Source organism: Arctopsyche grandis, chromosome 1, assembly GCF_051622035.1.
Source record: "Arctopsyche grandis isolate Sample6627 chromosome 1, ASM5162203v2, whole genome shotgun sequence".
In the NCBI taxonomy this organism is placed as follows: domain Eukaryota; kingdom Metazoa; phylum Arthropoda; class Insecta; order Trichoptera; family Hydropsychidae; genus Arctopsyche; species Arctopsyche grandis.
Genome location: NC_135355.1, coordinates 12,760,105 through 12,783,029, shown reverse-complemented (window position 1 = coordinate 12,783,029; position 22,925 = coordinate 12,760,105). Strand labels below are relative to the sequence as shown.

The 22,925-nt window shown below is 30.0% G+C and overlaps 2 protein-coding genes across 4 annotated transcripts in view; one reads left to right on the top strand and one right to left on the bottom strand.

The window, feature by feature from the left end:
* Nucleotides 1–22,925, bottom strand: part of LOC143914228 (uncharacterized) — a 151,072-nt gene that overhangs the window by 26,098 nt on the left and 102,049 nt on the right. The window lies entirely within an intron of this gene.
* LOC143914291 (neuropeptide FF receptor 1-like) overlaps nucleotides 1–22,925 on the top strand; it is a 97,232-nt gene that overhangs the window by 54,592 nt on the left and 19,715 nt on the right. For both annotated transcript variants that reach the window (XM_077434467.1, XM_077434459.1), the window contains exons 5-8: nucleotides 54–153; nucleotides 352–449; nucleotides 664–832; nucleotides 5,720–5,847. In XM_077434467.1, coding sequence (XP_077290593.1) covers nucleotides 54–153; nucleotides 352–449; nucleotides 664–832; nucleotides 5,720–5,847 — 495 coding nt within the window. The remainder of the gene's footprint in view (nucleotides 1–53; nucleotides 154–351; nucleotides 450–663; nucleotides 833–5,719; nucleotides 5,848–22,925) is intronic.

Here is a 22,925-nt window from a genome sequence, read left to right as displayed (position 1 = left end):
TATTATCATGTTTGAAGTGTTTTTAAAATTTTATTTGAATCATTTTTTTACAGTATGTTATAGTGGAGTTTTGTATCGAGCATTGGGGGAATTCTCCAGTTGAAAAGAAACTATTTGGATCGATGAATTTCATATTAGTTTATGCAATTCCTGGTAAGCTAATTTTGCTTTTGAAAATTAAATTTTAGAAAAAAATCATTGCATATATATTAATTACATTATCATATTTTCAAAAGTTAAAATAAATTCTAAGAAAGTATTCTCAATTAAAACATCTCAATTTAAAAATGTTATATGCTCAAATTGTACAGGCTTTTCCCACGGAAATTTAATTAAGTCGTGTATTTTTAGGATTCATTGTGGTTGTAGCATATTCGCTGATGGGTAAAAAACTTTGTTCAATGCAGCCGCCCTTTGACCGTGAAGAAGGTAGTGCCAGCACACAACAGGTATTTTTCTTATATACATATGTATGTACATACATAGGTTGATCGTAAAATACATATGGATGTATTGTGAAACCAGTTCAATTGAAATCTCAACAGTTCTTTAACGATCCACTTTTGCTGTAAAATTACTCGCGGCCAATTTTGGCTACATTCCATATCAATTTGGGGGATTGAGGATTTATGATTTTAATTAAAATATGGATAATATTTTCAGGGTGCTCGCCTGTTCAGGGAGAGGAAGAGGGTGGCCTGGATATTGTTGCTGCTCGCTGTGCTCTTCGCCATATGCTGGTTGCCCTACAACACTGTACAATTGCTGCTAGATTTTAAATATTTGAACGAAAAATCTGTTGGAACGTTTCAATCTTATTCGTTACTACTCGGTGAGACTTTTTTTCATTTTTATTTAATAAATGTATGCGATACAAACCTAATTGCAAAGAATCGCTCCCCCTTCCCCACCCAGTACATCAGCTGAATACTAACTAAAAGGTGTGAAATATATGAATATGTATGTATGTATATATCCGAGGATTTTTTATTTCAATTGGTATTTCACATGTAAACCAAAATCGATTATTCTTTCTATGCCTGATTAAATGTTTATTTTATAAGTCATCCACCTGTAATATGTAAACAATACGTCAAAAACGTGTAGACCGAAAAAAAAATATTTTAAATTATTTTTGAAATTAAACCCATAATATTTTCCTAAACCGGAAATCCGATGATCTTAAATACATAGGTCTGTAAAATTTTGGTTTTCATTTCGCATCGGTCAAATTATACGGCAATTAATTATAAAATGACTATCTTGTTGTGTTGAGTTAAATGATAACTTAATATGATAATTACAAAATTGAAAATAGACGAATTTTAAAACGCTCTTCCTTTTTTTATATCATAACTATCTACACATCTACATATGTGGGATTTCCAATATCGGTTCTACTTATACTAATTCTCCCGGTTTTGGGCAAATTTTGAGCTTCGGCACTACCGGTAAAAAAAATCTTTATATATTTTTCATTAGCCAATTAATATGAGTACGCAATAATTGCGAAACATTTATATTTTATGTTTCTCGCTATACGTGCATTGAATTGTTATGTTCATATTAAATATAAAGGACAAAGGCTAATAGGGAAAAATGCTTTTGCTATTACTTCATTGTAAACTTGTTTTTACAAGCTTTTTTACGCTCTCTTGCTTCAAAACTATTGGGACGTGTATTGTATTTTGGAATTAAGCATCGGTTCTTTTTTTTATTTTAATTTATTTTATAAAATAAAATAACACTTAATTTTAACATTTTAACACTTAATGTTAGTTGAATATTTTGAATTCAAAAGAAAGCATTGTATCGACTAGTTTGTACGAATTAGTCGAAGAATGAATCAATCCTCGTCTTCCTTTAAATCTGGCAAAAGGAGCCGCTATTCACTAATTGTATGTACGTACGATATTTACATTATCTTGGATTTTAAATTTATTATTCATTAATTTAAAATCAAAGATAAAGTACCGAAAATATATAGTACCGAAATAGTAATTCTGCAAATATACCCTCGATATGTTGATTTAAAATATATTATATGTACACAAGATATAAATCATCTCATAGCTAAAGTCTCATAGCCTTCTGATTTTATCGGAAACCTTCTTTTTTTTTAATTGACGATTATTTAAATACATGTGTACATATATTTTAAATCTACAAATTATTTACAAAAACTAATTTTTTACATAAAAATTCTTCGAAACAAGGAGCACGCAAAATTTTATTTTCTTTTGTTTTTGACCCTCGCTGATCGGTAATTCGCGCGATGTTTATTTTGATCATTTTAATTTTTATTATTATGACCATAACTAGAAAAATATTATAAAAATAAACAAAATCTCATAAAATAAGCATACTAGGTATTTCTGAGACCCATTAGACTAAAGAAGGACACTACACAACACAGGATGGAAACGCAGTCTACTTCTCAGGAAGAAATAACTCAACATTCTCAGGTGTTGCCGTACTTATAACACCGCATCTACAGCAGTACGGACTAGGTTATAATATGTACGTACAATCACTGACAGAATCATTCAAATGTGCACTTATAATACATCTTCCGCCGATGTATCGGATGCTGATGAATTTTACGCTGACCAAGAGACCGTACTGAATGCCATTTCTAAAAAAATAATTAGCAGTTGTATTTGGACATTTCAACGCAAATATCAGGAAAACAATAGATTCGGATCAGCCAAGAGACATTTTCGAATACTATAGATCGAGGGGAAAAGTTGATAGATTTCTGGACAGAAAATGAACTGACTATTATGAACACATGGTTCAAAAATCATATTCGCAGATTATACACCTGGAAATCATCTGGCGATAGATATAGGAACCAAATCGATTACATCATGGGTTAGAGACACGTATGTATTTTGGGCATCTATTTTTGTCAATTTTAGTATTTTCATTTTTCATTTTAGCGTTTTAGGGCATTAAAAATGTTCAATTTTAGCATCTATTTTTATGAACAGTTTAATTTTAAATAATAAAAAATTTCGATGAATTTTAATAAAATTTATATACATATATACAATTTAAAGACAACACAACAATTAAAAAACAATAGAAAAATTCAAAAATGTTTTGGAATTAAAATTACAATGAAAAAACATGAAATACAAAGACAAAAAATATGAATATAAAAATATAATACCAATTAAAATTTATGAAAACTTTATTGTATTTATTGTATTGTATTTATTATTAAATTATATTGTATTTACTAAAATACCTTTCAGCATCCACACTATTGACGGGGACACCAAATAGACTTTAGAGCGGCACAACTCTTCATATTTAATTTTTTTAATTTAAACCATCAATAAAAGCAATATATCCGGCGTGGATTCACTTTTTATATTCTCTATTAATTGTCTAAAAAAGTGCTGATATCCTTCCAAACATTGAGCCTCTGTAAATACATTAAACAATGGCAGGTTTCTAAAAAACAAAACTATTTCTTTAACATAATATTAGATTTTGAACCTGCCACAGATGGATTGAATAGTTTACTCAATGTTCGGAGGAATAGATTTGTCTCATTTAGTCTTGAGTGCGAGTCTAGTTTTAAGACGCTTTTTTGAGCAGCCTTTTGGATACACAGCTCCAACTTTCTTCTTTTGTTTACAGTAGTAGACAAAAGCAGTTGCTTGGTTTTGACAGGAAAAACACCGTCTATGGTAAACTGCAAGATATTTTTTATCTCCTCAATTTCATCACATAATAAATGGGCGATGGGATAGGAAGAATTCTAAATTGTCACTTTTAAATTGCCCAAAATACGTGTCTTTAATCATGGTCAATAAGAGATGGAGATCATAAATTCATAACGTAAACATTTCCAGGAGCCGACTGTGGATCTGATCACCAACTTCTCGTTGCAGAAGTGAAACTAAAATTAAAGAAAAATTCGCGTGATTTTGCTTAAAAGTTAATTTCACCAACGGAAGACATCTTGAAAATATTCCAAACAAAATTTTCAACTAGTTTTTTCACGGATACCATTGGAAATAATAATAATTTTAATTCTAATGATCTGGAAGATAAATGGTCCCAACCAAAGAACATCATTGCGTCAAGCATCGATGAAGCTAAAGGTCTCCGATGAAAACTGGCTATTAATTTTCAGTTTCAAAAAACACTATTTCAAAAATAGTGTTTTTTAAACTGAAAAGTGGACTTTTCACCACTTTCAAATATAACGGCTCATATGTACATACATACACGCATATTACTTTATGTAGCGGCGTGACAGTAATTTAAAATTAACCATCGCTCATTCAAATTATTTTTACATTTTGTTTTTTGCAAATGTTTCGTGCTTCAAATTCGCGGCTACTGAACAATGGTATTTTGTTTCTCACCGGAAAACCTTTGTGTGATTTATCTGTATAGTACATTCATGTAAACATCCTCTTTCGGGAAAACTGAAAAAATATCGCTGAAGCTCACGTTTAGTTCTTGAACATTTTCAAAGGATGGATATTATTATTGGTTACTACATTGAAATAAAATACGGCAACTACATATTCGTTAAAACATTGCTATCCTTGAAAATTTTATTTCCTTACACATATACATATGTATGGAAGTATACGAGTATATATCGAATGTACCGTTTTCCCATAATAGCTTTTCAGTTGTGAACTTTGTTGTAATATTACACCGTCGTTGCGGACTTTTCTGTATCCTTGGTACACACGTACATATATGGAGGGTTGGTATATTTTATTTATTATCTCTGAAATTGTAGCAGTGAGGTCCGTAGTGGTCGCAAAAAAATTCCTGTGAAAATACAGTAACGTGACGGGAAAACGGAATTCGCGTTGAAATTGACAAAATTTGGTGACTCGGTTCTCAATTCGAACAAATAATGAAAACGCTGAAAAAATTATTTGTTTTATATACACTAAAATTTTCCAGTATAAAAATTTAGAATGTGGAATGTTTTATTTATTTAATATATATTATTGATACAAAAATTCATTTATATCAAATTTTGTTTATCAAATATCTAAATCTAATAACTCGAACAGGCATACATATGGACATATATACATATGTATGTACATACTATCCATACCAAATTCAAAACGATATTATGAAACAGCTTCAAATTAAATTAAAAATAATAAAACATTATTTTAATTCCTTAAACGCGTTGTTCAAATTACGAAATAAAGTAGGAAATTAAAAAATCGTAAACGTATTATATACCAGTTGTTTTACCCGGCTGAGCTCGGTATTTATAATATAAACAGCTCGAACATGGCTAATCTAATAATAAACATTTTATTAACTTTATTTGAGTAGTTTTATTTTATTACTAGCTGAACCCGGCATGCGTTGCAATGCCACAATACCGCATGCAGTTCCCGTTCTCGTTCTAGCTCCCGTTCCCGATCCCCTTCCCGTTTTTGGGCGATATTTTTTCACAGTAATCTTCCCGAACATGCATACAACAAATCCTGAAAGTTCCATCGTAATGAGTTCAGTGGTTTAGGAGTCTATTCGACACTGTTTTATTATTTTTAATATATATATATATATATATATATATATATATATATATATATATATATATATATATATGTATATATATGTATATATATATATATATATATATATATATATATATATATATATATATATATAATTTTATGTTTGCTTTATTGCAATTTATTTTTTCATAAAACAGGTCACATGAATTCTGCTATCAACCCAATAGTCTACTGCTTCATGACAAGAAATTTTAGAAGTTCCGTGAAAAAATTAGTTTGTCGCAACCATGAAGACTTATCGAATCGTCAACATCAACGATGTAGAGTAAGTATCAATTTTATCATGAACAATATGATTTCATAATCATTTCAGGCATTGCTGCGTACATACATATATACTGGATAAAACTTTCGATGGAAAATATTGTATACGAATTATAGATTTTGTGAATCGTCGTCAAAAAACGAGTATTAGAAAGATCAAAATATAAAATTACTTAAAAATAATATCATATTTAGTAAATAGAAGACGTGAGATCTTAAATCCCACAGAACATGAATTTGAATTAAAATAGCTCTTGGGGTATCGAAAATTGTCGTGATATTACATTATGTACATACATATGTGTATAAACATATACATATGTAGGTAGGCTTACCATAAGCCCAGCTTTAACCGAGACTGTATGTGAAGGTATGGTACCCTCCCGATGTCACGACCAGTTTTTATTTTATCTACGAGTATTTATGTAACAATAGATGAAGTTTTGTGATCTTGTGAAAATTCGAACTCGAGAATATGACTGATTCGAACTCAGAATCGATCACTCATCACGTTTTCATGATCTAGAAAAAAATGTGTGTGAGTGTCTGTGTATTTTGGGGATTTTTTTAACACCGTTAGTCCTATCAAACTGAAACTTAGTATCGGCTACTGAAATTTTTATCGACAATTCTGGAAATTGTACTTCCCCTTATAGGTGTCCTCTTTTTTTTAAGTTTTTGAATTAGAGAATCGAGGTTTTTTATGTTTTTCTCAGAAACCTTTTGGTTTATTGAACTAAAATTTCATTTCTAAATGTTTAAGCGTAATAGCAAGTTATATATAAAATTTGGTAAGCATCCATCAACCGGAAGTGGCAGTTTACTCTTGTTCGATTTTTCTTCCACTATTTTTTTCGACCCCTTAAACATCTGTGTTCTTCACGAAAAAATTCAAGTATAATTCTTGTATCAATGTGATGAAAATAAAAAAAATCACTAAATTTTATAAACCGTAAGTGGAATTTTTTCCACTTAAAAAGGTCAAAAATGTTGTCGCCTAGATTCTGTCCACACCCCTGAACATATTAAGCTGAAAATTTATATTTGTATTCTTTGTGTACTAACATAAAGCTGCTAAAGTTTTGTCAGAATTCGTATGCCGGAAGTAGTATTTTTTTTTAAAACAATATTTCATTATTTTTTCATTATTTTATTATTGACCTTTTAAATTATTTTAATCTTCTTGATATTTATTGTGTATAATAAAGATAGTGATTTTAATTAAAATAAAAAATAAAATTACTAAATTTAATGAACCGGACGTCGGATTTTTTCCTCTTAGGAAGGTCAAAAATGTTGTGCCCACTACTCTGTCCACACCCCTAAACGTATCAACCTGAAAATTTATATTTGTATTTTTTTATGTACTAACTTATAGTTTATAATGTTTTGGTCAGAATTCGTAAACCGGAAGTAGTATTTTTTTTTAAAACAATATTTCATCATTTTATTTAGACCTTTTAAATTATTTTAATCTTTTTGATATTTATTGTGTATAAAACTGATAGTGATTTTAAGTAATAAAAAAAATTGAACAAAATCCGACAACAGGAAGTAGAACTTTTGTCTTGTGCAAATTTCCATACATTTGCGCTCAATTTGTATCGAAAATGCTGTCTTAGTATTTCATAATGCTGCCGGTATGTGTAAATGTGTGTACGGTTCAATATAGAATTTTGTTTTGAGACTTTCTTATATTCCTCAAATACATAGATAAAGTCATGGGTTGGTCACACCCGAATTTTTTTTTAATTGTTGCGCTTCTCTTGTTTCCCCTCAGTACAGTTCTTGAATTTAGTAAAATATAAAGGGGATAATTATAATCCATAATAATTCATAAATTATAATTAGAAATTCCAATATTTTTAAAGATAAAAAAAATCAATAAAAATTTCTTAGAATATTACTTTTATTGTATTATTGATAAAATATAAAAAATGTCAATCATATCCAGATTTTGTCAATCATATCCTGGTGGTCTGTTAGAATATTTTGGTGGACCACCCACCAAAATATTCTAACAGACCACCAGAAGACAACGGACTACCGGTTGGCGAATGTACATACGTATATTTTTTTGAATCGTAAAATATTGAATTTCAAAAATTATTACCTTTACTAAAACGATTCAATTAATTTTTTTTTTCGTATGTAATTCGCTAAAATGTTTTTTTACCATTTCCTCCAGGAGCATTTTACTTCTAGACATGCTATGAGATCAGTTTCGCAACTCACGTTCCTGAAGTCATCGTAAATTACTCGTTTTTGGATGCGTAAATCAGACTGACACTAAAATTTCACTTTGTTCGTTTATATACGCCGTTTTCGAAGTATTTTTCCGCATTCCATTAATCATTCGGACAAATTTGACGCATTCGCACCCGGTCAAATGGTCAGTCAACATTAATTTGTCATACGCATATTAATAATAATTTTGGGCATATTTTCAATTTGACCGAAACGCAATGCTTTTTTGTATAACAATATGCGAGTTCATATACATATAAGTATGTATGTACATATATTCAAGATATGTCCCTTCATTATTTCATATTGAAATAACATGGCTTGAAAGATATTGAAACGAGGCGACGCGACGAGTCATTTTTGAAATAAAATTTATGATTTTTTATAACTCAATTTTTGTACACAAGTTGAAATGTAAAAGCTTTTATAATTTCACTCTACTCAATTTCAAAAAAAAATATTTGAGATTGTGATATTTATACATAGTCTGTTGTCTTTAAAAAGCTGTTGCTAGATACTGTTGCGTACGGGTGGGTGGAGGATCCAAGTAAAAGGCCAACAGTCGTTTCACAGCATTTATTGATGATTCAGGAGATACACGCAGTGTCACTGCTAAGTCCAGAATGACATGATATCGCCTACGTACCGCCTTATAAAGGGGTAGATCTCTCAGGACGTCTAATCTGTTTACCTACTGTATAGTCACGTATTCGGATATGTATTCCCACGGTATGAGAAGTGCAATCATTGTTTCATGCACTTAGCTTGTCGCTAATCCTTAAAACCCACTTATACCAGTCGCACGGTATGCATTTAGTTAATCCGTTAACAGATATCCGTTACAGATAATCTTTGAACGGTCACACAGTCTCTGGGATTCTATTCGCTTAATCCGCGGCGTACGTTACAATACGATATCAAGTTGAAGGAAAAAAATATCGATGATAATTTATTTGAATGAATACACATACATACACGTATATTAAAAAATAAATAGTTTTATGGTGTTAAATTAAATACAGAAATTCGTATTTGGAGTACATTTCTTATATAAATATTTGATGGAGTTGGTTCACTTACAGTTTGTGCACGATCGAACAAAGCGTCGGCAATTTTACGCAATATGAGTTTAGGTAACCGTTGGTTTACAAATGGCTTTGTGCCTTCGTTGTCGATGACAAATGTCCTGATATTACATTATTATTCGGTTCATTGCGTAATCAACGGAATCCTCCAACTCATTGATGGAAAACTTTCACTTTTTAAACAAATTTGAGTCATTTTCAAACCATTGATAATAATTAGAGACACGTATTTTTAGCATTTTGCGATCGATGCTAAAATACTGAATATAAAATATAGAAATATAAATGTGAAATTCGTAAAATATTTGAATAGATGCTAAAATCACAAAATCTATATGTGGCAGGTTCAAAATCTAACGTAAAGAAATTATGTATTTTTTTAAAAGTGCACCGTTGACTGAATCAGAGTGCACCGTTGACTGTAACAGAGGCTCATTATTTGGAAGGATATGAGCATTTTTTCAAAAAACTATAGTATAACAATTATTGATGACAATAAAAAATCAATATGAAGAGTTTGGTTGTGCATCTCTAAAATCTATTTGGTGTCCCATCAATGGTGTGGACGATGAAAGATATTTCAGTAAATATAATTTAATTGTAACTGATTGTCGCATGAATCTTAAAGAAGCATTTGTGGAAACATCGAAATTGTTTTTTATTTGAAATTAATGTTTTATAAAAATAAATGTTAAAATTGTAAAATTTATTTCTCTAAAACGCTAAATTGCAAAATGAAAATGCCAAAATTGACAAAAATAAATGCTAAAAATACGTGTCTCTAATAATAATATTGTAAACTCGGATTTTCGATGAATTTTGATCGGGTTTTATGTATATGTACATATGTATACATAAAAACTTCTCTCATTTAAGAAGAAAAAATAGTTGTGTATAAGCTTCGTGTTTATAAACCTTGTCAAATGTGAAAAATTTACTATTTATCATTTTTTCACTTCATAACATAAATTTAGTTTTCTTTTCTTGAAAATCAAAATATATTTCAGATAAAAAACAATTCATTTTGAATAAAAGAATAATTTTTAAAGTTTCTTGAAATTGTTAATTAATTAATTAAGTCGGGCTTTAGCGTCATAATTGGTTTCATTTTTTAATAAAAGTATATAATGTCATTAGACTTACCCAGTCTGTCAGGGCTAATGAAAGTTTCGTATAATTCATATTTTATGCTTCACTTCTAATTACGCTTTCATTAGTGGAGTAAATTCATTAACTTCCATACGAATACATTTAGAGTATACATATGTATATACACATACATTTATAGAAAAAATATTTGGAAAAACTTATACATATGTATACCCTATCTATAAACATATCACGAAATTTTTTTTATTGATCATCTTTATCTATGTACATACATACATATCATTTTAATGATACATACATATACCTTCATACATATGTATCTCTAAATATTTCGTTACCAAATTTATTGAGATATTCCGGAAACGATATCCTCGGGATAATTCAAATCCCGGTCACATCCGGGAATTCAACAGAAAGCCTTCTATTTCAATAACACATTACTAAGCGTCATGCGACAACTTGAGTTAATTAAAATCTCGAATAGTAAATGTATTCTTTGTTAGTACTTACAGATTTATTTTTTTGGAAATTGCTCGTAGAATATTGGAAACTATAATCGTATATTAATTTCATTAAATTACGCGAAATTACAAGGGTTAGTAGCATTAAGAATAATTTTATTTCATTTTATTATTTACCAAATAAAGAAGAATGTTTTTTTTACCATGCAAACCTGAAATTTTTAATTTATACATACATACATATGTACATATATTAAATTTTTTTTTTTTTAATATCTCAGTATGAGTTTTATAATCGTTCTTAGGTCGAATCAATTTTGCCTTTTTTAATTTGGTTTTACATGGAATAGCTTACACACATACATACATAAACCTTTCATATTAAATCTTAACAAAAAATCTTAGTGTTTAAATTTCTTATAAGACCTTTTAATAAAAAGCTTTACTAAAATACATACATATATGTACATATGTATGTACTCGATAACTTGGACGTTGCATTTATATTCCAGAATTCATTTTATGCGCGATCTTTTGCCAACTAGATTGTACATCTCTGGCCGTGGTTCCTTCAAAATGAATATATAAAGTGTCTTTATATATATTTCGACTTGAATGATTTTTTGAAAGGTCATTTAAGCTAAGGTGTTCCTTCAGTTACAAAAAATAGTATAATTTTGTTTATGAAGGCTCGAAAAAAATATGGAGGTGTGCCCTGGAACTGCTCCACTACACTACTAGACTTATGCAAAGATATTAAATCAAGGCAAATTAAAGCAAACAAAAAAAAACTACTAAAATAATGATCGACAAAACAATTACAGCTGATCCCTAAAAATTAAAAAAAATATATATTTTGGATTAGGTTAACAGGCTAAGGAAACTAGATACTAGGGGTCCCAAATATTCGTCGACTTCAAATATTCGAATATATTCGAAAATTTAAAAAGGTAATTACATATGTACTAAGCATAAATTACATTATATTTATATATATTACAATTAATAAAACGTAATTTTAAGAATATTTGATAATTTTCAAAATATCAATTTCATTGTTGGAAACAGTATTGAAATTATATTCTTTTAATGCTATGTTTACACTTTCGTAAACTTGAATAAATCGTCTTATCATATGTAGTTGCCATTGAATTCCACCTCGTTTTTACATCCAATAATAATTTCAATTTTATATTTTCTTTTTTCATTATGATTTCTTGTAAAAATGTATATTTCGCCGGTGATTTCTTAAATATTCGTATTATTTTTCTGATGTTTTCTAAAATTTCGTAGAGATTATTATCGATCGAAAAGTGATTTTCTTCAAACATTTCCATAATGAATAAAAATCCGTTGCTTCTACGTCATCACACTATTCATGTTGATTTTGTGTATTTGGTTTATAAAAAAATATATACACGAATTATATTCGAATAGTTGATGAAATATTCGAATAACGAACGCGTGAAAAATCAGACGAATAATTCGAATAATTCGTATACGTGAATATGATCCCTACTAGATACATATGTATATACGATTTATGGAAATACTGTAGATAATTGTTTCGGATACGATGTATCAAGTAATTTCGGAATTTGTGACTGTGAACGGGTAAATATAATCTCAGAGAGTGTCTCTTTACCCTCTAGTATACATAGATTTGGTCATTTATCGAAGGTGACAACATTGGGGTGTTTTCATCTCACAGTTCGGTTTAATACATTTCATGAGGCCTTGTCGCGAAGTGTGTAATACACGTGAGGACCACCTATTATTCGACCAAATCAATATCAACATCAAAGAGTTTGGAGTATAATTATACTCATTAGATATATATATATATATATATATATATATATATATATATATATATATATATATATATATATATATATATATATATATATATATATATATATATATAGGTACTTATACATATGTATGTATGTTCTTGACAATTTAACTCATTGAGTTCGTAGAATGTTTGAATGCTTTTCAGGAGAGCCACTGGTGTGAAACTTGAGAGAGCATTAGTTCTATTTCAGTGAGAGATGCGAAAAACTTGTTCGACAAAAGGCTAAGGCCTTCGATAAATTACCTAAACTTTTCGTCTAGAGTTTCTGCGAACGCACGTTAAAAAAAACTTATTCAGCAGGAAAATATCATCAGTGAACCTTAATAAAATTCGTACTCTATCAACAGTATACGAATGCAAATTTTACAGAATCTGTATATTTTTAACGGTTATAATGGATACCTTTTTGACTTCTTACATCCACAGCCCTGCAAGATAATAATAATGGTAACGAATGATTTGAAAATAACTCATTTATTAAAAAATTCCAGATGTAAGCTTTCAGAATTTGGCACGCTTCCATTCACGTTATCCCAAAAATAAAAATATTGGAATATGAATTTTTTTTATAAATTTATAATTTATTTTACTGAAAAATTATTATGTAATTACTATATAAATAAGCCGCTAGTAAATATAAGCCGTTACAATTAAAAGTGGCATAAGTCCACTTTTCTTCATTTCGAGAAATATCTGGCAAAGAATTGAATATATTGTTTTATGTTGAACAATATTTAAAAATATTGGTGGCCAGTAATACATTTATTCTGCTTTATTATTAAAAAATACGGATTGTCAGCATGTTTCGTGGTACTATTACGTTTACTATTACGGTACTAATACGTCTAAAAATGTCAATCTCCAAATTACGTCAAGAAAGATTTTGGGAAGGAGCTTGCGTTATTGCTGGACTAAAAAACTTGTTGAAATAGCTAACTTACAATGATGGAACGATTTGATGAGAATAAAAATTGTGTAAGATAGGGTTGCATAAATCTAAAGATAGAGATTGAATTTTGCAAGGATGAACTTGATTTTCTCACAGAAATAATCAAAGCGTTACTGCCGTAATTAAATTAACTGTGGAGTCTGTGTTGCGAAGCTGCAAATTTCTTTAGTGCAGGTATTACTGTAAAGTTAATACTAGATGAACTGTCGAATCAGAATACTGCACTGAGAAATGAATTCTAAGTAGCATTAATATCGCGTATAAAAGAAAGAGTAATTACATATATTGTCATATGTCCTACAATATTTATTTAATCCAAGCAACGCCAATGACTGTGACGAGTATAATATTTTCAATTAATCAATACAACATTGTGATTAGTAAAATAATCGTCACGTTGATAAGACGATTAACAAATAAAGATCAAGATGGAGATATTGTGAATGTCACAGAAATCGAAATACATGCATATAATAGATATGCATGTATGACGGCTTACGTTCATACGCATATGTATGTACATACGCATGTATATATTATATGTACATATGTTATTATACAGAAGATTGTCTGACAAAAACGTTACACGTGGCTTTTGGCAAGTGTGTTTTCATGGCATTTTCTGACATTGTTCTCTACATTGAATCCCCTTTTCAGCTTATTAGGATTTTCGGTAAGCTTGAACCTTTTTACTTTATAGTGCATACGTGGTCAAGCGTGGTCACAAATCTTTGAAAGCTTGTTTCACAAAGCTCACGGAGAAGAAAAGCCTTCTTCTATGTACTATCCCATATTTCGTTCACTTAATGTTATTAATATATTTCGATCATAAAAATTCATGCGCCCACCTTATAAGCGGTTATTCACTTCGGTCATGTATTAAACATGTTACATTATTATGAAATTGGTCTAAGTCATGTTTCTCTCGTTTCGATATTTAAAGATTTGCGTTTGAATTAATTTAAAAGTATTTTTACACAGTGTTTTAATATTTATTTAGTCTAGGTACTAGAATTTAAATTTATTTCGACATATAAATTTTGTATGCAACGTATGAGGGAATATAAAAAATTAAGGTTGCCAGGGCTACACTGGTAAAGCAAGGGGTGACGCGAATAAATATGTTAAAGTACATTAGTAGTAATAAACCAACGAATCGCCACTTCATCGCGATGGCTGATTTTTAGTCATGTCTCCAAGTTATTGATTTTCATCATATCTTTTTTTTTACTTCTATGTAGGTACGTAGTTACAATACATGAAGTTTTGTGATAATGCGAAAATTTGAACTCAACATTTTGACTGCTTCTAACTCAGAATGACTGGAAATGGTGCCACCCCTTTTGGTGTCCTATTTTGTTAAATTTTTAAATTCAACGTTTTGGATTCAACCCACATTTCATTTCCAAGGACACTAAGTATGTATCTTTATTATTTTTGGCGATAGTAGTATGGTCTCCAAATTTAGGCATATAAATAAATTTACTATATAACCAAAATTAGGCATATAACTTAATTTACTTGCGTTGAAAGAAAACGCCGCCGCCTGCAAAGGCATTTTATCTGTTTTTGCCGCTTGGACTGCTTCATACATCGCTTCTTTATACTAGAGCAGTCGCTGAGAGGTCCTCCACCGATTACGTATAATTAATAGAAATCGAAATCGATTAAATACTCTATTACAATATAGTGTCCGTTTGCCCCGTGAAGTAAAATCTGATATTTATAAAAATAAAAAATCAGATGTTACTGCTTGGTTAATTTTAAATACTTTTCCTGGTGTCTTAACTTACCCGTCATCCAATAGAAACATATGTACTTAACAAAAATCGATTAATTAAAGCTTACTTTATTTCAAATCCAATTTGTAAAATTATCGCTTTTTAAACACACCTACTGAGCACGGGTATTTTATTTTATTTTTACATAGATATACATATACCAGGAAGGCTTGACAGGAAGACCCCAATGTGTAGAGACACGTATTTTGGGCATCTATTTTTCAATTTAGCATTTTCATTTTGCATTTTAGCGTTTAAGGGCATTAAAAGTGTTCAATTTTAACGTCTATTTAGCATCTATTTTTATGAAGAGTTCAATTTTAAATAATAAACAATTTCGATGAATTTTAATAAAATTTATATATATATACACGATTTAAAGACAACACAACAATTAAAAAATAATAGAAAAATTCAAAAATGTTTTGGAATTAAAATTACAATGAAAATATACGAATATAAAAATAAAAAAACAAAAATATAATATCAATTAAAATTGATCGCAGATTATACACCTGGAAATCATCTGGCGATAGATATAGGAACCAAATCGATTACATCATGGGTTAGAGACACGTATTTTGGGCATCTATTTTTGTCAATTTTAGTATTTGCATTTTAGCGTTTTAGGGCATTAAAAATGTTCAATTTTAGCATCCATTTTTATAAAGAGTTTAATTTTAAATAATAAAAAATTTCGATGAATTTTAATAAAATTTATATACATATATACAATTTAAAGACAACATAACATGGAGCATATTTCTACAGATTCTTTTTTGAGATTCGTGCGACGATCGGTAACAATTATATTGTATTTACTAAAATACCTTTCAGGATCCACACTATTGACGGGACACCAAATAGATTTTAGAGCTGCACAACCAAACTCTTCATATTTAATTTTTGTTGCCATCAATAATTGCAATATATCCGGCGTGGATTCACTTTTTACATTCTCTATTAATTGTGTAATGAAGTGCTGAGCCATACTGCTGGCTAAATGTGGCTGGCTGGTATCTCGGGAAATACCAAAATTTACTATCAAAACAGCTGATATCCGTGGATTGCGTTTGTTTCAAACCGATAACCAGTATATTAAGTACGACCTGAAGCAAAAAAATGGCCGACTGATGCCGACAATTAGTAGAGAGGGTCAAATTCCTTAGAGGGCTGTCCGTTTTCCCCAGGTTTAGTCTGTATGTATGTAGAATATATAATATGTACATGTAATATATACATATATGTATGTATGTATGTATATACCTAAATTTGTAGATATATTTAAATTGATCAATATTCAATTAATTTTCCTCAATACCATACAATATAACAGATTACTCTGGAAATCATTTAATGGCGTCAAAGCTGTGAATTTAATATATACGCTGGAAGCTCTGTTAATGAATATAGCCAAATTCCAAAACCACATATTTAGCACTCTCCACCTCCCGAATATGCGTGTGATATTGATTTAATTTTCGGCCGTTGAGACGAAATAGGACGATTCTCCATGTTGAGTTTCTAAAACAAATTTAAGTATTTTATACTTTTAACCTTTTTATGTTACTAGCCTTGCAAATTATAATCAATCCAATTAATTTATACGTCATTGTTTTGATGCCTTTGAACTCGCTTTGTGCACGAGTCATGTTCGCGGTGTCTTTAAATTTGATATTTAAATAATGGTTTACTTTAAAAGGAAATTTTACGATTAGTCTCCTCAGTGAAACTGTCAAAATCATGTAAATATTGATTAATTTATATCATATTAAAAGGGAATTAATTTTGGTACATTGGTATACATACATTTGTATGTATTTACGGATAGGTGTAAATATTTATTTTCGAGTATTTTTTGTATACGAGTAATTTATAGGTGCATTTATCACAAGCCTCACTTTTAATTTGATTTGATCTCAGAATCAATCTATTGGGTATATTGAGGATAAACCCCGCATCGCCTTGTATTTCGCTGCCTCAATGTGAGGTGCCCGATTCATTCTTTTATCGAACGTTACTACTAAATATTATATTACTGACTGCCATTTTAGACTTTTTCCAGAGGGGATTTTCAGATCGGAACTTGGCTTATGCTCTCTAACACTATAGAATATGGCGTCTGTTTTGGTTTGATTAATTTGAATTTTTGATTCCAATTTTCGAATTTTTGAGCATTCCAAGGTAGAATCTTCAGGCGCCTCCCGTTAATCGAAGACATCGAGATATTCGACAAGCTTGAGTGCCAGCTCTAGTTTGTCGGTGCAACTGCTGGCCTTGGCACGAATCTCCTGGAGGATCTTCAACATTTTCGCCATAGACGCCATGGAAGTTAATGTTGGTTGAATGTTGGGATTGGTTGGTTGATGAGGTTTTTTAGGGATATTTGGGATATTTGGTGTAGGAGTTTTAATGGTCGGTAGCTTTGGGAAGTTATGATCGTTAACTACCGGGGAGGAAATGATATAATAATGTAATTGTATATTAGACCCTTCAACTTAAAGATTTCAGTGTAACGGGATCTTAAATTTATGACAATATTTGATAAAATTTAAAACAATATAGAAATATTAACTCATATTTTTTTCAAAAGCGTTATTTTAATTAAATTATGTATTTATGTATGTACATATATACAGGTATATAATACATTTGTACATATTTAGTGAACCTTATAAAATGGTGACGGATTTTCGGTATCCCCGTGAGATATTAAGGATAACCTTTTTCATAAAGGACTCCCATTTTTCTTGTGGCTTTGTCAGATACCAGTTAATTCTCGGCAGTTCAGGCAGTTAATTTTCAGTAAAAATACGACGATTTCGTGAAATAATGAAAAAAATACATTTAATTAACTTAATAAGATCGTTAACTTATTCAAATTTACTAAATAAAAGAGATTCTACACTTGATAGAGTGTTCTCAGAATTGGTATATTCTTTTGATTACAGTTCTAATTGGAAACGTGGTGTTGCCTTTCAAATACGCCTTTGGATTACTTTCTTCGGTGTAATTTGAAAAATAATTTGCACTCACTCGTTCCTAATTTAATTTCGTATTCACAGTTAATAGTAAATTTAAAATGCCAAAATAACTTTGCACAGATATAACACGTATACATATATATTTATATATACATATATATGTCTTACTTACCTACTTATTTGACCTACTTAATAGACTAACACAGCTGGACAGGGAAAGTAGAAAAATAGGATTAAAAATTAACGTAGATAAGACCAAACTAATGTTCAATAGTTATTGCATGACTGATAGCATCCCATTAGATGAGAAACCAGTAGAAGTAGTAAATAATTATTTATATTTAGGTCAAATAATTGACATGAGTGGTAGTAAAAATGAAGAGATAAAGAGACGTATGAAATTAAGATGGAGTGCATTTGGACGCATGATTTTAAATCAAGAATGCCACTCTGCCTGAAGAAAAAGATATTTGATCAATGCGTTTTGCCAGTGATGACGTATGGATGTGAAACTTGGACACTGAACGCCAAGATGCTACATAAAATTCAATGCACTCAAAGAAGCATGGAACGCTGTATGCTTGGCATAACGAGGAAAGACAGAATGCGGAACACGTGGGTGAGAAGTATGACAAGAGTAGTGGACATAGTGGATAGAGTGAAGAGATTAAAATGGCAATGGGCGGGTCACGTAGCTAGGAGGATGGATGAAAGGTGGACAAAAGAAGTGCTTGAATGGTACCCGAGAGAATGCAAAAGGGTAAAAGGAAGACCGCAAGGAAGAGGGGTGAACGAAATCAGGAAAATGTGCGGAGTGAGATGGATGAATGTTGCGCAAAACAGAGACGAGTGGAAGCGTGTTGGAGAGGCCTTCATCCAGCAGTGGATGCCGAATGGCTGTAAATGATGATATGTATATATATATAAACACACATATATATATATATATATATATATATATATATATATATATATATATATATATATATATATATATATATATATATATATATATATATATATATATATATATATATATATATATATATATATATATATATATATATATATATATATATATATATATATATATATTTATATATATATATATTAATATATATATATATATATATATATATATATATATATATATATATTAATATATTAATATATATATATATATATATATATATATATATATATATATATATATATATATATATATATATAATATATATATATATATATATATATATATATATATATATATATATATATATATATATATATAATATATATATATATATATATATATATATATATATATATATATATATATATATATATATATATATATATATATATATATATATGTGTATACATATATTTATATGTGAGTGTGGTTTGCAATTGGGTATTTTTAGTATCAAAATATTATATAAAATACTGTTGCGTCGGGGTGGGTGGAGGATCCAAGTAAAAGGCCAACAATCGTTTCACAGCATTTATTGATGATTCAGGAGTTACACGCACTGTCACTGCTCCGTCCAGAATCACATGATATCGCCTACGTACCGCCTTATAAAGGGTAGATCTCTCAGGACGCCTAATCTGCTAACCTGTTGTATAGTCACGTATTCGGATATGTATTTTCCACGATATTGGGTCTCCCCGTACCGATTCTGAGAAATAACTAATAACGGTCATTGTTTAGCCTAAATGCACTTAGAGTCCAGATATAATCTTTGGAAGTAAGTGCATGCATTTAGTTAACCGATAACAGATATCCGTTGGTCTAAGTACAATTCGCTCAATCCACGGCGTACGTAACAATACTAAAGAGTATAAAACCCCGGCAGTTACTTTGTTTGGATTAAATATAGAAATAACTTTATAGTAACTTTAAAATAGTTGAGAGACAGGGTTCATCGACCAATAAAATATAAGATTTATTGTTTCGGGCAAAGACGAAAGCAAATTTCGCGTGGGGGAGATTATAATTTATGGTCTTTTTTTGTTTGGACCGAGGGTTAGTTAGTAGCAGGAACATATAAGAACGAGCGATACGATGGGCTCTTGACAAACTCAATAACACAGATTATGCAAATACACTGATTTTACAAATACACTGGGAGATAAATGCCTTTAACGATCGATCTGCTGATTATTAAAACACTTAAGTTATACTAGGATGCAATTAGTACAATAGGTGAGTAGATGGTTAAGTTTTAGAGTTGAATGCGTGCGGAGTTTGAGTATTTCGAAATGCAAAATGGGAACGAGAGCAAACGCGTGCGTTTCCGGGCGCGGTCGAACTCAAACTCCATATACATATATATATATATATATATATATATATATATATATATATATATATATATATATATATATATATATATATATATATATATATATATATATATATATATATATATATATATATATATATATATATATATATATATATATATATATATATATATATATATATATATATATATATATATATATTTATAATAAGTAATTTCAATTCAAACAAACCTTTGCCTGTCGAATCAACTACAGGACAAAAACCGAGAAAATGTTCTGTTCAACATCTGGGGTACAATCTATGTAAAATAATCGAAAAATATCTAGCTTTTCTAACCAAATCTAAAATTTCGTTTTTTATACTCGAAGCGAAAATATCAAATATTTCATTTTGAATTTTTTCGCCTGAATAATGTGGCATTCGATTACTATTTATATTACTTTTCTCTATTCGTCTGATGTGCTCGCGCATGGTTGAATAGAAATTTGAAACCATTTCGGCTGCTTTCGAAAAATCTCCGTTATTATGATCGAATAATTTATTTGACGTGCCGCTGAAAGCAAAAGATTAAACCGCAAAAAAAATTATGATATCGATAATACGTTCGACCACCTCGTACCAATGTTTTATTTTCGATTTCTAATTCGCGTTGTTGATAATGACCAATTGTTTGATCATTATCGCGTTTTTGATAAGGATTATTTATTTTTCAAATAAATGGTGAGAAAAGTCCACTTTTCAACGTTTTCATTATGTGCATCACTTATTTCATGACAAGAAAATATTAAGAAAAAATGTTGCCAACTGTAATGAGAAAATATAACAACTATGTATTAGTCGGGTCAATTTAGACATTCAAGGATACATAAATTCACAACAAGCTGAAAGTGAGTAAAATTGTTCAAAACATAATTATAAATGATATGTCAAAACTTCTCATCATTCTGATACCCGGAAAAAAATTTACCTGAGGTCAAAGGTCAAAAATATGGGTTTTTCGCGATTTTCAGCAAAACTGTAAGTTTTATCATAAAATTACTCCAGACAAAAATTGTAGATCATAAAATTATCTATAAAAAATGTATCAATACTTTTTTTTCTAAGAGCCACCGTTTCTGAGATATAACGATTCAAGAAGTTGTAATTGTCATAATATGTACACGTTTCCACGCCACCTCATAGGTAGTGTACTTAGCGCGTTTTTTTTAACGTGGTTTCCCCAGTAGGCCTATTCCACAGGTCTGTTGTGATTCTGTTTAGTTTGAAACTATTGAATAATAACATATATTAGCAAGGGTTGGAAATGATAAAAGCGATGGAAATTTAAAAAAAGTAGAGAAATTTATTCATCTGATTCATAATCTTCAAATACTTCTTCTTGTTCTTCTTCTTGATCTTCTTCTTGATCTTCTTCTTGATCTTCCTCTTCTTCTTCTTCTTCATTCTGGGTGTAAGTAAATTGCGCAAAAAGTGATGTATCGCATGTCTCCTCGTTGATATCAAACGAATCCTCTACTGTTGGTGGTTCAACATTAGAACACGACCAGCCTTGACAATTTGTACATGCGAGAGAACAAAACAGTCGAAGTTTTTTGCAACCACATTTAGCACTGCATCCCTTTACAGTTGCAAAAAATAGTGTTTAGCAGTTTTTCCGGCGCAGGTGGGAGTAAAGTCTGAATTGGTTCTAATGTACTGTTGACCAACTTCCAACCCCAGTCTTTTGGGTCTAGCTGATAACCAAGCCACACTTGAACTTGGTAATATACCCGAAAAAGATGTTGATGAGCAGCAGCTGAGGTTGGAGGAAGACAAGCTAATTGCACTTGTTTTTTATTTCGAGTGTTTTTAACGAAACATGCATATCGATACTTATCTAAGCAAGTAGTTTTTTAGGAGCTCCGTACATAGAAAGAAGAAAGCGAATTCCGTTGGTGATATCTTCTTGTGGAGTTTAATTACTGTTTTTAAAAACTTCAGCATATTGAACTAAACATTTTAAAAACTGTTGTTATACCTCTCCTGTAAAATGCAGATGTCGTATCACAGCCAGTTATTGCGTCTAAAAATAGTACATGATTTTGACACTGCAAAAGTAGATAAACTTTTCGATGAATATATTTCCGATTTATGTTGAGCTTTTCCAGGTTTTAAGAAGAAAATAGTTTTTTCAGTTGGAGTTCGAGCAGTGAGTAATACGAGTAAGTCTACATCTTCACCAACAACAATAGTTGTATTTGTCAAATTGAATTTCTCTATTGCTGTTTCAACAATCAGTACATCTGCATCATTG